This window comes from Magallana gigas, chromosome 4 (assembly GCF_963853765.1).
Source record: "Magallana gigas chromosome 4, xbMagGiga1.1, whole genome shotgun sequence".
NCBI lineage: Eukaryota > Metazoa > Mollusca > Bivalvia > Ostreida > Ostreidae > Magallana > Magallana gigas.
The window spans coordinates 53988283-54002757 of NC_088856.1; the positions used below are offsets into that span (position 1 = coordinate 53988283).

The following is a 14475-nucleotide window of genomic DNA, read 5'->3' on the forward strand; positions in this document are numbered from 1 at the left end:
GCATAGCTTTGTTATATTAGACTAAATGGCATAACTTTGTTAAAGGTGATCAAATGGCATAGCTTTGTAGAGGGTGACTAAATGGCATAGCTTTGTAACAGGCGAGTAAATGGCATGGTTTTGTTAAAAATGAGTAAGCGATCTACTTTTCTCAACTGCTCTAGATCTGATTTAACGCTATTTATGAAACGGGAATTTCTAAAATAAAAAACTGTCACCAAAAGTTGTCGATTTTCCTTTGATACGTCGATCGATAGAAAAACTATTAAATTCATTTCTTAATTCAATACTTTTTTTAGTTTATTTAATTGGCAGAGGTACATCCTAGGCACAAGTTTCTTTCGTATGATTGTTAATTAAAATCTGAGAATCTTATGTTAATCCATACTGAGGCAGTTGCTGGTAAGTTGTTTAACTGGAGGAGAGTGATATACAAATATGACTTGTATAAAAAACAATGAGAAAATAAATTTATTTATTGCAGCGTCAAAGCCGCTTGTTTCAACGCCAGATGTCAAGTTACAAGCAAGACACAAGGACCAGAAGTTTTTTTGTTAGGCAAAAAAGGTTTGTGCAATGGTTGTGCCAATACATTTTCATTGATGAATAGAAAATACATTATCTAAAACAAAACAGGAAGTAACATCACTAAAGGATTTTGTTCATAAAGAATTTGCATATATAGAAAAACTTAATGAAAAACTAAATGTTTACTAAAACAATACCACGCATAAACTTGAACAAAAAAATATCGTGATCATGCGCATGTTTTCGGTTCATATGACGCTTAAAGGTTGACCCTACGGCATCCCAATAACGTCTTTGAAATACACATATTAAAAATTGATTGCCTTACAAATTTGGCAAGTAAAAAGGAAAAAACCCAGATTTAACCGAGAGCCCATCGTCACGAATGCTCAAACAACAGTTGTATAATGCGATATTTAAAACCATTTTAATCTTGAATATATGCACTTTCTAGATAATATTTTACAGGCCGCTTGATTTAAACATTTAATATAATCCTGCAATGATATGTACTTTGAGATTGTTTTAAAAGAGCATGCACTAAATTATTAAAATTGTATGTACTATAAAACCATGCTCCTAATCTGGAAAAAGTCCACATGAGCCACCCTCCGCGCAGAGGAAAGGTAGATCGTTCAAACCGTCGACTAATTTCCTATGTAATTCAACGGAACACAAAGAAGATAGAGATAAATTAGTTGAGATGATTTCTGTGGGCTTCCAGTGTTTTGGATTTTTACTTTTCGCTTCCGTCGCCCTCGCCACCCACCTGAACTATGACATTTCAACGTACAGAACCACGATGACTTCTCTTCTATCAAACTACTCCAGCAAAGTTCGGCCCATCGTAAACCAGGGCCAATCGCTACAACTGCAACTCAGCTTGTGGATCGCCGGAATCAATGAAGTGAGTACTACCGATTCGATGATGACCACCACGGGGTACTTGTCCGTTAAATGGCAGGATGAACTACTCAACTGGGATTCTGCGGCGACTGGAATGTATTGGATGCAGTTTAATCAGGTTGGATTTATATTTTTGAAAAAGTGTTTAAAAAATTCTATTACTGATTTGAAGGCCAAAAATATATGAATAAAAGGAAGTTCTGGTTAAGAAAAATAAGCACAGTAACTGCACGTACCTTTAAAGCAAAACTGATTGAAGCAGTGATAGAAGGAACATGCGTATTTCATTTATCTTTTTTAACACTTGCAAAAACCAGTGTTTATCTCAGTCATTGTCAACAAAATTGATACTAAAAGTGGTGTTTCTTTTGTTTTTGTTTTTGGTTGTAAATATGCAAAGTATACGAAACACAAAAATATCCTGGGTTGAATTTTTCAGAACACGTGCTGTCAGATATAAACCTGGTGTAGACATATATAGAGGATATCTATATTGTGTGATTTTATATTTGCTTTATCCAACGAGTTGAAATGGTGTATATATTCGCGAGGCTTGCCGAGCGAATATAACCATTTCAACGAGTTGGATAAAGCAAATATAAAATCACACAATCATAGATGTTCTATTTATCTCATATGAACAGTATTTTTTAGTTTTTGAAATGTTCCCTAAAAGCGACGATTGATTTTTTTCTTTTCTAACGTTAATCGATGGTGCAATGCGGCGTAAGCAGCTGATGTAACCTTGCGCTGCTCAAAATAGTGCGGATTTGAATTAGAAAGTTTTTCGCATCTGAATATGAATTATCACTGAAATAGACTTTGTTCTAAGTTTTTGTTTTTCTCTTATTTTGAATTAAGCCTTACATTTACAAAAGAAATGTTGCAGATTAGATTTTAAAAATTAGATCGCGTGACCTCATTACTTTGAAAAGTTACGAATGCCAATGGATTTGAATGACTCAATTACTAGAAACATAACGTTACGAGATGTTGTTTATTTGTGTGAAACAAAAACCAAATTCAAAACAATTCAATCAACTGGAAGTTCATTATATACATGTAGCTGGATTTTATGTTCATTTTGATTTCTTGGCTGGTGGTGGCTGGAAGTCCTGGGAGGCATTTTGGTAAGTGTAAACATTCATATTGTTTATGTGCAAGATTGCCCCTGCAAACAGCGACTGGGCCTGTTGAATGCTTCCTGCGGCTGACGCTTGTCCGTGTGGACTTGTGGTTGAATCTGTATTTTTCGTTGTAGACAATATTTTGGACATTTCTTTTTGTTTTGTAACTGTAATTTCGGAATAATTGTTGATGGAATTCACATTTTTGTGGCCAGTAACTTGCATTATATCCGTTGTGCTATATAGTTTTCCCTGAGTTTTTGGACACAGTATTTTCTCGTGCTTGTGTTTGTGAGGCGCTTTCCAGAATCTGCAATTTGTGGACATTTTTCAATCATTTTCCCCATAATTTTCCCGATTTTGTTTACTCCAAGTAGGGGGTTCAGTTTACCTGGCGTGACGTCGTAATTTTCGGCTCAGTCGGAGTAAAATTGACGATTTTGAACTCGCTTTAACTTTTTCTTTCACTTTTATAAAGTCTGAATGCAACGTAAATAAGTTGCTCTTTTAAATGGTACTAATTTTTAAACGTCATCTTTTATATCTAGTTATATTTCCCCGTAGTCAAAAATGCTCGGTTTTTCGTCTTTAGCATTTGTAATACAACTTGGATGCTAGTTTTGCTCGATTTTTGCACAAGTCGCGCAGTTTGATTGGATTTCCGCAAGCTATACGTAATGACAGCTAATATATCAGCCAATCAGGGAAGAGGTTACAAACTGCAGATTGAATATAGACTGGAATTCCCCCTCTCCGATGTAAACACGAAGGCCCAAAGACACTGCGTTGTATGTTTCGTGAATTCCATATGGTAAGCGACGTTTCAATGAAAAGAATTCACACAGAATCTTAAATCTTATGATTTCCCCCGTAAGAATGTCTATTTAGTTTCCTGCTATTATTATCAGGCCGCCGCGGAATCCCCAGTGAAACATGACCTTGATAACCTTACCGACGTCAACATCGGCGACATGGCAGAAGCGAACGTTATAACAGACATCAGAATAGGCAAGTCTTCACGTGCATTTTTAAACGCTTTATTGATATAAATGTTTCAAATTTATTGAGTAAAATTGTTATTAGTATATTGCTAATCTAAGATAACTTAAAAGTTTTACTGTGCAATTCGAATTTTCTCATCGTCATGCCTATATTTAGGTGTCCGGTCAAGTCGTACACAGACCAACTCGTATACAGGTCAACTCGTATACAAAATTTCCGCATAAAAAAACGAAAGTCAACTCGTATACAAAAAAATTCCCGTATACCTATCCGAAAGTCAACTCGTATACAAAAATTCCCGTATATTTAGCCGAAAGTCAACTCGTATACAAAAAATCACCATAATTTGAAAGTCAACTCGTAAAAAAAAAGTTAGAAACAAAACGTAAAAGTAACTTTAAAAAACTTGGTTTCTTGTAATAAAATTTCTTTATATATTGCTTCCGTAATTCAGCGTAAAAAGGACATATAAGAATAAAATGGATGTTATCAACTATTACAAAGATTGCAAAATTTATACATGTATAATTGTGCATTATCATTAAACTCGGTAACAAGGTGAAATTACAACAACAAAAATAAAGGATAATTAATTGTGTCAATCCAATCATTATTATTTGGTAATTACTTCTACAAATCAAAACAATAATTGTTAAAACAACAAGCGCGGTGTTTCTTGCTTCTCCAAACGGATGACTTCTAAAAGGCTAATTACGATACTCCTCATTATTTTGTTTGAAAAAACTATATCCAACTTTCCACTTTTATATGTCATTTCCCAAACTTCTTTCAACATGGTACGACACCTGTGTGTTTCCTGTCGACGAACTGTTATAAGTTAAAAATTTGCTTATTTATATAATGAGTGAAAAATGAAAAGTGAATATAAAAGTAACATATGAAATTTCTTTAAGTAATTACATATATATATGTGACTTTTGTAATATTCAATAAAAAATTAAATAGACAGATAGGCTATACGGGTAGCAATCTATTGCCTACTTAAAAAAGACATACTGGTTAATTAAATTAATTAATATTGGAGCTGAATTTGAATTTGAATTTTTCATATCAATATTTCATTCAGTATATGAATGTAATAAATCCACTAATAAATTTTGTATACGAGTTGACTTTTAGTTTTTTATGCGGAAATTTTTGTATACGAGTTGACTTTTGGTTTTTTTTATGGGGAAAATTTTGTATACGAGTTGACCTGTATACGAGTTGGTCTGTGTACGACTTGACTGTAAATCCTATATTTATACATCATACTCATAGTGTAGAGTTTCTTCCGAATTCCGTGGTATAAAAACAAAGGTTTTTTTAAACTAATATTTTATTATGAAACATTTTTGAATTGCAAGACTACTTGGAATTCCAAATTAATACTTTCAAAATTAAAAAGCTAAAAGTTTTTACTCACCTATAGAAATTAATAGTAAAATCACATTATTTACAATTATCATATACCAAAAGAATTTTTGATTTTGTCACTCTTATAAAACTGTAAATGAATATTTGCAATTAAGCTCCAAAATTATATAGAGTACAATAATTCTTATTTTATTTACATAATGTAACTTTGATATATTATAGTTTGATTTCATTAGCACAGATATGTACATGTACCTATATGTATACACATGTAAACAATACCTATATCAGGAATTAGGCTGGGAAACACTTAAGAAACGTAGAAGTAACCATAAATTAATATTATTGTTCAAAATATTAAACAATTATACCCCTGAATACTTATCTAATATTGTTGGTGAATGTTTCCCCCCACATAATACCTACAATCTTCGAAACAATTTCATCTATCGCACACCTGTTGCAAGAACAACATCTTACTTCAATAGTTTTATACCATCTACAATTATATTATGGAACAATCTACCTCAAAATACAAAAAATATAACTACAGTTTCAGCATTTAAGAACAGCCTCAAAAATATTAATAGTAAAAAACTGTATATGCATAAATTATTTAACCATGGCAAAAGATTAGAAAATATTTGGCATTGTCAGTTGAGAAATAACAGTAGTAACTTAAATGCTGACCTTTATTCACACCACCTTATTGCTTCTCCACTATGTCAGAAGTGCTTCCTTGAAGTGGAAGACTCTAAACATTATTTCTTACACTGTCCATCATATGCCTCCCAAAGAAAATCTCTATTTGATTATATGAACGACAATTCCATACCAATCACAATTAAGAATCTACTTTTTGGAAGTGATAAACTAACATTTCAAAATAACCTACTATTATTTGATAAAATTCATTTTTACATAAAAAGTACAAACAGATTTAAGTAAATGCATAGGTAAAAATGTACACATTGTATAAAAAATGTATCTGTATCAAAATGGGTACCACTGACTTTCCTTACACTCCTTTCTTTTCATTTTTTATTGCTTATTTGTTCTCCCCCTCCCCCTCCCACCCCATCCCCCCAAACTTTCCATTTTTTCTACTCTGTTATTAATTTTTGTTTTGTTTTTATTACATGTTTTTTCTTTTCTTTCTGATTTTTTCCCTACATTACATATACTTTTTTATTTCCAACCTTAGCAATTAACCATTATTTTTCTATTTTTTTTATTTTCATTTTCCTATCATGAGCTATTTGTTTTGTTTATTTTTCTGCACTGTACCTCCTTCCAATACTATTTACAATATTAATCTATTATACAAAATTCCATGGCAATATATATGTATATATATATATTATATATAATTATATAATTACTCATATTATACCTTGACTACAGGAGAGAACATAAATAGGCATTGTGCCTGCTGTTCAATCCAATTCAATGTATTTATATACTTGAATAAAATACTTATTAAATTAAATTATACACATGTATGTATATTAATTATATATGTACATGTATCTTATTGTGTAGTGTGGTTGTATACCAACATGTTTGGTGAACCAATAATTTATAGTAAAGATACTTTGCTGCACCATATTTATTATATTTTCAGAAGTGTGTGCTGGTCATCCATCCTCATGAATGTCACTGCTGGTCGGTGTGAAAACTAAAAGATATTCCTTAAAATCTGTTTTTGATATTTGCTGGCAAATATCAAGCAATCAAACTGTGTTAACTGCTGGACAGTGAACTGGTCAATTAAAAAAATATATGATGTCAAAAAATAATTTGGCAATGGTTTATTAAAAAATAAAAATTTCTATTTTATTTTTATTTTTGGTATCAAATTTTAGATTTGGAAAAAAAATGCCCAACAAATGGAGATATCATCAAATGTCTTGATGGAGAGAGAAGCTTTCCTGAAAACCTTGAATTTCTTAAAACCAAATACCCAACCTCAAAGTGGGAAAATTGCTCTGTGCGTGTTTTTCGCACAAAGATATTTAGATTAAAGAAAAAAATCAAGGATCTAAAGAAAAACAAAATTGCAGAAGGCTTATCAGAACTGCTCAGCCAAGAATTTGAATTTCCTGTTCCAAACATTGAGCTTCCAGTATTTGATGACAACATCAAAACTCAGAAGCTGAATTATCTTGTCAACAAAACAAAAGATGTTGTGTTTGAAAACCGCCAGCTAAAGAGAGAGCTTGTTGATGAACAAGAACAACTGAGCAATTTGAATTTACAAATATTTCATTATGAAAAAAAAATTGATTTGTTATTGAGAGTGTTAGATTCTTGTACATTGAAACATCAAGAAACATTGTCAAAAACTAAAGATTTGAAAGTGTTAGAGAGAGAGTGTAAGCACTGGGAAAAAAAGTATGATGACTTGTCAAAAAAGCTAGATAAACCTTTAGAACATTTTGAACTTTTAAAAGAAAAAGTTAGAAAACTTGATGCCAGAAATTCAAACAAGAAGTTGAAACGTAGAGATCAGAGAATAGAAAATCAGAGAATTGAACTGGATAATAAGAATGAAGTGTTAAGAGAGAAAGAGAAAGAAATGCAAGAATTGAGAGAAGAGAGTGAAAGAAAGAATGCACAAGTAGAGAACCTCAAAAAAGAAAAGAGAAATCTGCTGGTTAAGATTTGTAGATTAAACAAAAAAAGGGAAAATGAATTTGACAATTTTATTTCTGAAAATGTTGAACAAATTATGAAACTGAGACAGGAAATCAAAATTAAAGAGGAAAAGATAATAGAGCTTGAAGAAATCAACAATGTTCTATTAAATGAGTCTAATATAACTTCTTTCTGTGATGGGAAGTACACAAATGAAATTCGTGCAACAATAATGACACTAACAACTGAGTGCGGTGTTAGTTGCAAAAAAGTAAATCAAGTTATTCAAACCGTCTTAAAAAATATTACAGGCAAAACATTGTCGAGACTTCCAAGTGCTGGTGTTAGGTCTAGGTTGCTTATTGAAGCAAAACGTATTGCCCAGTGTCAGGTTGTAGATGCCATGGTTAATTCATGTGACATAGGTGATATGAAAGGTAACTGTCTGCATCAGGATGGAACTTCAAAGTTCCATAAACAATTTCAGTCATTTCAATTGACCACACCTGAACATAGGTCTTACTCAATTGGAATGACTGAAATTGGCAGTGCAGATGCTGATAGTCTGATGAAAGCTTTTCAAGCAAATATTTCTGAATTGTCAAACTGCTTACATAATGAAGACAAATCTTTCTCTAAACTTGTAGCAACTATTATTTCAACAATGTCAGACCAGGGTGCAACAAACCCAGTTTTTAATAAACAGTTAGAGGAATTGCGGCAAAGTCTTCTTCCTGATGTTCTAAAGAATTGGGATGAAATGCCAGAAATTAACAGAAAAGAAATGGGGAGGGTGGCATCATTTTTTTGCAAAATGCATGTATTTGTAAACATGGCAAGTGAAGTTGACAAGTGTTTAAGTGTTTTTGAAAACAATGTTTGTTCAGGAAAGAATCCTTACAGTTTTGATTGGAAGGAAAGTGGTGCCTCAAGACTGACTAGAACAGTTAGCAAGGCATTAACAATGCATGGCTGTGAAAAGTCAGGAGTGGGGTCCCACTTCTCCACCCACTTGAAAGAAAAAGGTGTAAAAAATAAACTTATAACCTTTAGAGGACATAGGTTTAACCATCTTTTTTATGCAGCTGGGGCTACATATCACCATTTAGCAGATATCAAAACATTTCTTGACAGTTGGTCAGATCCTAATGAATTGTTGAAAAGCATTTCTTTTGATGTGAATGAAAAAGTTTACACTAGCAGTCTTAGAGCTTTAGGTATCATAGACAAAATAATTACAGGTCCCTTCTGGAGGGTTATTGAGAAAACAGAAAATATTTTGGATTTGAACCCTGTGCTTCTCAACATGAAGTTGAACTTACAAGACTTGTCACAAGATGCATCACCTCTTCTTGAAGGCCATTTAATTTTTCCAGAGGAGAGTGTGCATAAAGATGAGGTGTATGATTCTCTCTTTGAGAACACAGATGATGCAGTATTTGAAACATATACTCAAATGGCTTTAGAATTGGCTTTAGGTGGCATGTTGTTGATACTTGAGAGGCAAGCAAAAGATCAACTTCCTGGTGGAATATATTATGAACCATCTAAAACTGATCAATTGAGAGCCGCTGCAGTACCAACAACAAACACATGTTCTGAAAGAGATTTTGCCCAACTAGATGTTTTAATGAGACTTAAACCATCAGCTTCTACAACTGCATATGAGTCTGTAATCATGTGGACTAACAATAAAACATCTACTTGGTTAAATTCTCTTTCAAATAGTGAAAAAAACTCCATTATTAATGATGCAAGAAAATCTGCACCTGAAATAATGGAGTTAATAAAAAAAAGACAAAGGTCTTTGTATGAAACAAAACTTGAAATTTTAAGAGCTAAACAAGAAAAAAGAGTCATGCAAGAAAATAAAATGTACAACCAAAAGGTAAAGCTAACAAATAAATTGACAGATGTTGGTGGTTTATGGCAGAAAAGAGATGACATCCAGTCTTACAAATTAAAGGTGTTTCAAGAATCTAACAAAGACCAGCTGTTAAGAGATGCATTAGTTGCACAATTGCAGTTTAGAAAAAATATTCTTTCAAGCAAAGGCCCTAAAAATATTTTTCAACAAAGCAGTAAAGGCGTTGTGTATTCTATTGAAGATCTAGAACATAATCTGGTAAAAGTTATGCAAATTAATGAACATTTGGAAGAGGTGTCTGAAAATTCTAAACTCTCTTACCATCCTTTAAGTCAGGTTGAACAAAAATTTAATGAATCAAAAACAAATTTAGCTGAGAGACTAAAAGAAAATAGGAGAAAAATAACAATCAAACAACAATCACTTCTTCTTCCAAGTTTTATTGAGTCTCCTTCCAAATTAGTTGGAAAGAAAATTCTTCATAAATTAAAAGATCAAACTTCAAATGAAGTTTGTTGGTACAAGGGGGAAGTTTTGTGTGTAAAAAGATTGAATGGAAGGATGACAAAGTATGAATGCTTGTATGAAGGTGATATGGAAGCATGTGAATTCCCATTGTTAATTGATTTCCAAAAAGGTGAAATAATAATTCAAGATTATATTTATTAGACACACTGTATAACATAATACATGTACATGTACTTTGCTTGCATGTAATATATCTAAGGCCCTAATATGTAATGTATCTAAATTATTAAATATATATACAAGACTAAGATACTTGTTGGATTTTTTGTTTTGGTCATTATATTAGTTTCTAATAATATGTCACTTAAAATTTACACATATATAGTTATAATTGATATATACATGTATTATTAGCAATTGATGGTAATTACTTTTATTAATTAAAGTTAATTAATAACAAAAATTTATCTTAAGCATCAATATTTAAAACTAATAAATTACTTAACATATTTTATAGGAAATTTTAACTACTTGCGGGAATTATATTTAGATAAATCTTCATAATTTGTGTATAACTTACCTGATGACCATATTTGGAAATATGCAAATTTCCGCCATTTTGGCGGCGGCCATTTTGAAATTATGCAAATTATGATGCAATTAAAATACAGCTTGAAACATGACAATTTTAAAAATATACAGTTTGCTAAGACTTTAAACAAGATTTATATTTAATTTTGAAATTTAAATAGCAAAAATGCAAAAAAATTACAATTTTGGTGCCATTTTTTCCTACACATTGCATTATATAAATCATTACAAAAAGCCGTACAATACTCAACTTTAAAATCTTATTTCTTTGCTTCTAGATGGAATATTTCAATGAAATAAAGTTTTTTGGTTTTGTTAAAGATTCCTCTTTCAATATAATTAAACATGAATTGAAAGTAAATAGCTGGAGATTTCACATGAACCCCCTACTCCAAGCTTTTGTTTCATGAACCATTTATCGCTTTTTTTGTCCGACAATGGAATAGTGCGGGTCGCAATATAAAAAGAATCGTTTGGTTCACGAAACCCCTGTGGTCTTAAACTTGCATATTTCTTATAAACTTCAATTGGGTTGTTTTCATTCAAATGGGGAATTGAAAATATTTTGCCAAGAACTGTTCTTGTGTCACGCGTGTTAGCACCGGTGCGCGTTTTTGTTTGTCTCTCATAATGCTGTAAATATTCTGTGCCATCAGGGTTTTTATGTAATGAAATATCACCCCAACAGAGGTTATAGTGTTCCTGGTGTCCACGCAACCCTAAATGGATGGCATTGTTAAACCATACCGTGTTCAACAGCGACTGGGGGGAGGTAACTCCTAGAACTCCGGAGTCATACAGAATATTAATATCGTCGTCAGATAACGGATCTGCTTTTTGTGGCCTATTGCCCTTCCCTTTTTGTTTAAGATCTTTTTGTTTGGCTTTCAAAGCTTGTTTGGTGGCTGTAAATATATTATCAGGCGACTGCATGATGCTTGCTTCATAGCGGTGTCGTCGAAGGGCTCTATCAATACTGGAAATCATACTTCTCAATGATATCGGTTCAAACTCCTCTCCCCCCTTTTTCCGAACGCTTAATATAAAATTGGCAATTAACACGTCTAATTCTGTAGGAGAAATTTTGTAGAATTCACGCATTTCATTTTTGGAACGAAGGAAAGAACTGAACAAATTGACATCATACAATGTTTTTCTCAATGTGTTTTTGTTTTCTTTATCTTGAATGAATTTTTCAATTTCTTGACTCTCGTAATGAACAAATCTTGACTCATTATGATTTGACAAGTTTTCTTTCAAAATTTTGGCATTATCATCATTATTTTCTTCTGAAAGCTCTGATTCAAATAATGCACTCAAAACTTCTAAACGCTCAATTTCGGAAATTTCTGAATCAATAACTGGCACTGGCGTTGATTTATGGGTTTTCTCACCTTCTGAAACTTCACCAACAGCTGTGTTTAGATTTTCTTCGCTGACAATGTCTTGAGTTTTCGATAATTCATTGCAAATGACAAAAAAATCTCCGTATTTCTTTTCTTCACTCATTTTCCAAACGCCGTCAAATTATTAAGCAGAAGATTTTTGATAATTGATTGTTACGTCATTTTCACGAACGTGATTTAGATCCAATTAGGTCCTATTCATATTTTTTCATAATTTTATTATTTATTATTTTACATTTGTATTGAAAAATTAATTTTAAAAACAATTATATTAAAATATAATTGTTTTTAAAATTAATTTTTCCATACAAATGTAAAATAGTAGCCTAATGTTCAATACAGCTCCACTTAAATTAGGTCATTGAAGCGTTGAAGCGAGGGGCTGTGTCAAAAGTAGTTCCGACCGGAAGTATTTGATATAGCATCACCCGTGTGATATAGCAAAGGTTTATCACACGGGTAATATACACCACACGTATGAGATAAAAGATGTTCTGTCTTCTGAAGCAGATATTGTATCCAGTGGTTTATGGTTTATGTAGCTACTTCCTTACATTCACATATAGCAAAACACATTTTACGAGATTCTATATAAATATTACATTTACATATTACATTATTGCAATTATATTGGTCATTGGTCGGCAGTTTTAATCAAGTTAAGCTCAATCAGCATACCATGCAAACTGTGTTAAAGTAAATAGTCCTTCTCGTTACCAGATATAAATGCTTCAGGATTTAATAGATTGTTTTAAATTTAAAAATATATTGACGATAACATTTCATTTTCGTTTTGTTTCATGTAATTGAGAACTGACGTTTTGATATCTATAACTGGAACCATTTAGGATTGATATGTCTATATAAGACTTAATTTTAATTAAAAACTGTTTATTGTTTTCAATTTTTTTAGAAGGACATATGGGTTCCTGATATTGTTCTGAAGAATGGGTTTACGGATTTCAAAATGATGGGCGGTGATTTTTACTACCTGTACGTGTATAACGATGGTTGGGTAGATTGGTATCCTTACAAGGTGTTTGAAACATCCTGCGAATTGGACGTGACGTATTATCCTTTTGATTCTCAAAAATGTGATATCATTGTAAAGTCGTGGAGTTATTCGAGATGGGAAGTGAACTTCACTTTTAACGATCCACAAATAGGTTTTTATGAGTTTGTTCCCAATCATGTTTGGCATCTGGAATCATATGACGCTGAAACTGACTATACCAATAGTCAAACAGACTTAAAGTTTACACTACACCTTAAGAGAAAAACAAAATATTTTATTGCTAACCTTATCCTCCCAATAATCTTAGTTGGTGTTTTGAATACTTTTGTTTTTATGATTCCCGCAGACGCTGGAGAGAAAATGGGATTCTCCGTGACCATCTTCCTGACATTTGCCGTATTTTTGACCATAGTTAGTGGGGAACTTCCAAAAACCTCAGATTCTATTTCTATTCTAAGCATATATTTAATAATCGAGTTGATTATAAGCATATCGAGTATAATGCTTTCAGCTGTTCAACTTCGCATCCATCACAGAAAACCAACTATAGAAATAGGTGAATGCTTTCGCTTCTTGGTCAGGGCTGGAAGGCGTTTGAGATGCGAAGGAAGAAAAAACGACAAATCGATGAAGTGTTTTCCAAATAGCTGTTTAAATAAACCCCGAATTCACGAGATCGAAGTTATAGACTGTGAAAGCAGAATGAAAATGAACCGACCAGTGGAGGATGAACAGGAAGAGGAAATGGACTGGGGCGACGTGTCGTCTGCGATTGATTTCTTTGCTTTCATCTTTTTGTTATGCGTCCAGGTTTTTGTTACTTCTGTTATGTTCATTTACGCCGCCGCCCGATAGAAGGAAAATATTCTAACACAGATTCAAGATGAACACCAGAGGGTTAGAAATTGACAACTTTTGTCACAACACTTTTTGGACAAAGTTTGGCGAAGAAGTACACGCTAATGTGTTAATGCTTAAACTCATTAAATTCTCTGCACCTTTTTTTCTATCTACCTTTATCTTTCATGCTTATTTAATTGACTCATTATATGCTGTTACTAAGTATTTAAACGTAAACGTATGGAATACAAATAAATATCGGGTCGAATTTTGGGGGTTGATGTTTTACATTGAAATACCGAAATACTCAAAAACTTTTTTACCGGAAAGCTACAGCTTATGTTGAAGCATCCTCAGGTGATGTATATTCATGTTTGTTTAAATCACAAACCTTTGGGGTGCGGTGGAGCCACAATGGCGGGGGTAAAATTGAACATAGAAAAAAGAATTATATTACTCCTAAAAATCAAACGTAGCTATATAATATGGTATTACGTATATGCAAGCTTCTTTAATCAATGACGTTTTTGTTAAATCAGTAGTAAGCTGAGATGTTGAAAGAGGGGTCGGAGACTGAGGGGATCCAAAATAGTTTTACCTATGATTTTCAAGCAAAATTGGCAGTTTTAAATAAATCCAAGATGGCGGCGATATGTAATTTTTGTATTATTAGGTAGAGTGCATATATATCCCCCCGGGGGGATACACTCA

At 32.5% G+C, this 14475-nt stretch overlaps 1 protein-coding gene across 1 annotated transcript; it reads left to right on the forward strand.

Annotated features, from left to right (window-relative positions):
- The first annotated feature begins 985 nt into the window (after positions 1-985).
- Positions 986-14244, forward strand: LOC105323820 (acetylcholine receptor subunit beta-type lev-1-like). Its single transcript, XM_011422899.4, has 2 exons — positions 986-1552; positions 12823-14244. Exons 1-2 carry the CDS (start codon positions 1232-1234, stop codon positions 13777-13779), a joined length of 1278 nt encoding a protein of 425 aa, XP_011421201.3. The 5' UTR covers positions 986-1231; the 3' UTR covers positions 13780-14244.
- The last annotated feature ends 231 nt before the right edge of the window (positions 14245-14475 follow it).

What these genes read in the sequence shown, in the direction of transcription:
- LOC105323820 (XM_011422899.4), top strand. Translation starts at nt 1,232, where the DNA reads ATGATTTCTGTGGGCTTCCAGTGTTTTGGATTTTTACTTTTCGCTTCC. An exon ending in ATTGGATGCAGTTTAATCAG is followed by an intron (nt 1,553 to 12,822) that starts GTTGGATTTATA and finishes CAATTTTTTTAG; the next exon opens with AAGGACATATGGGTTCCTGA.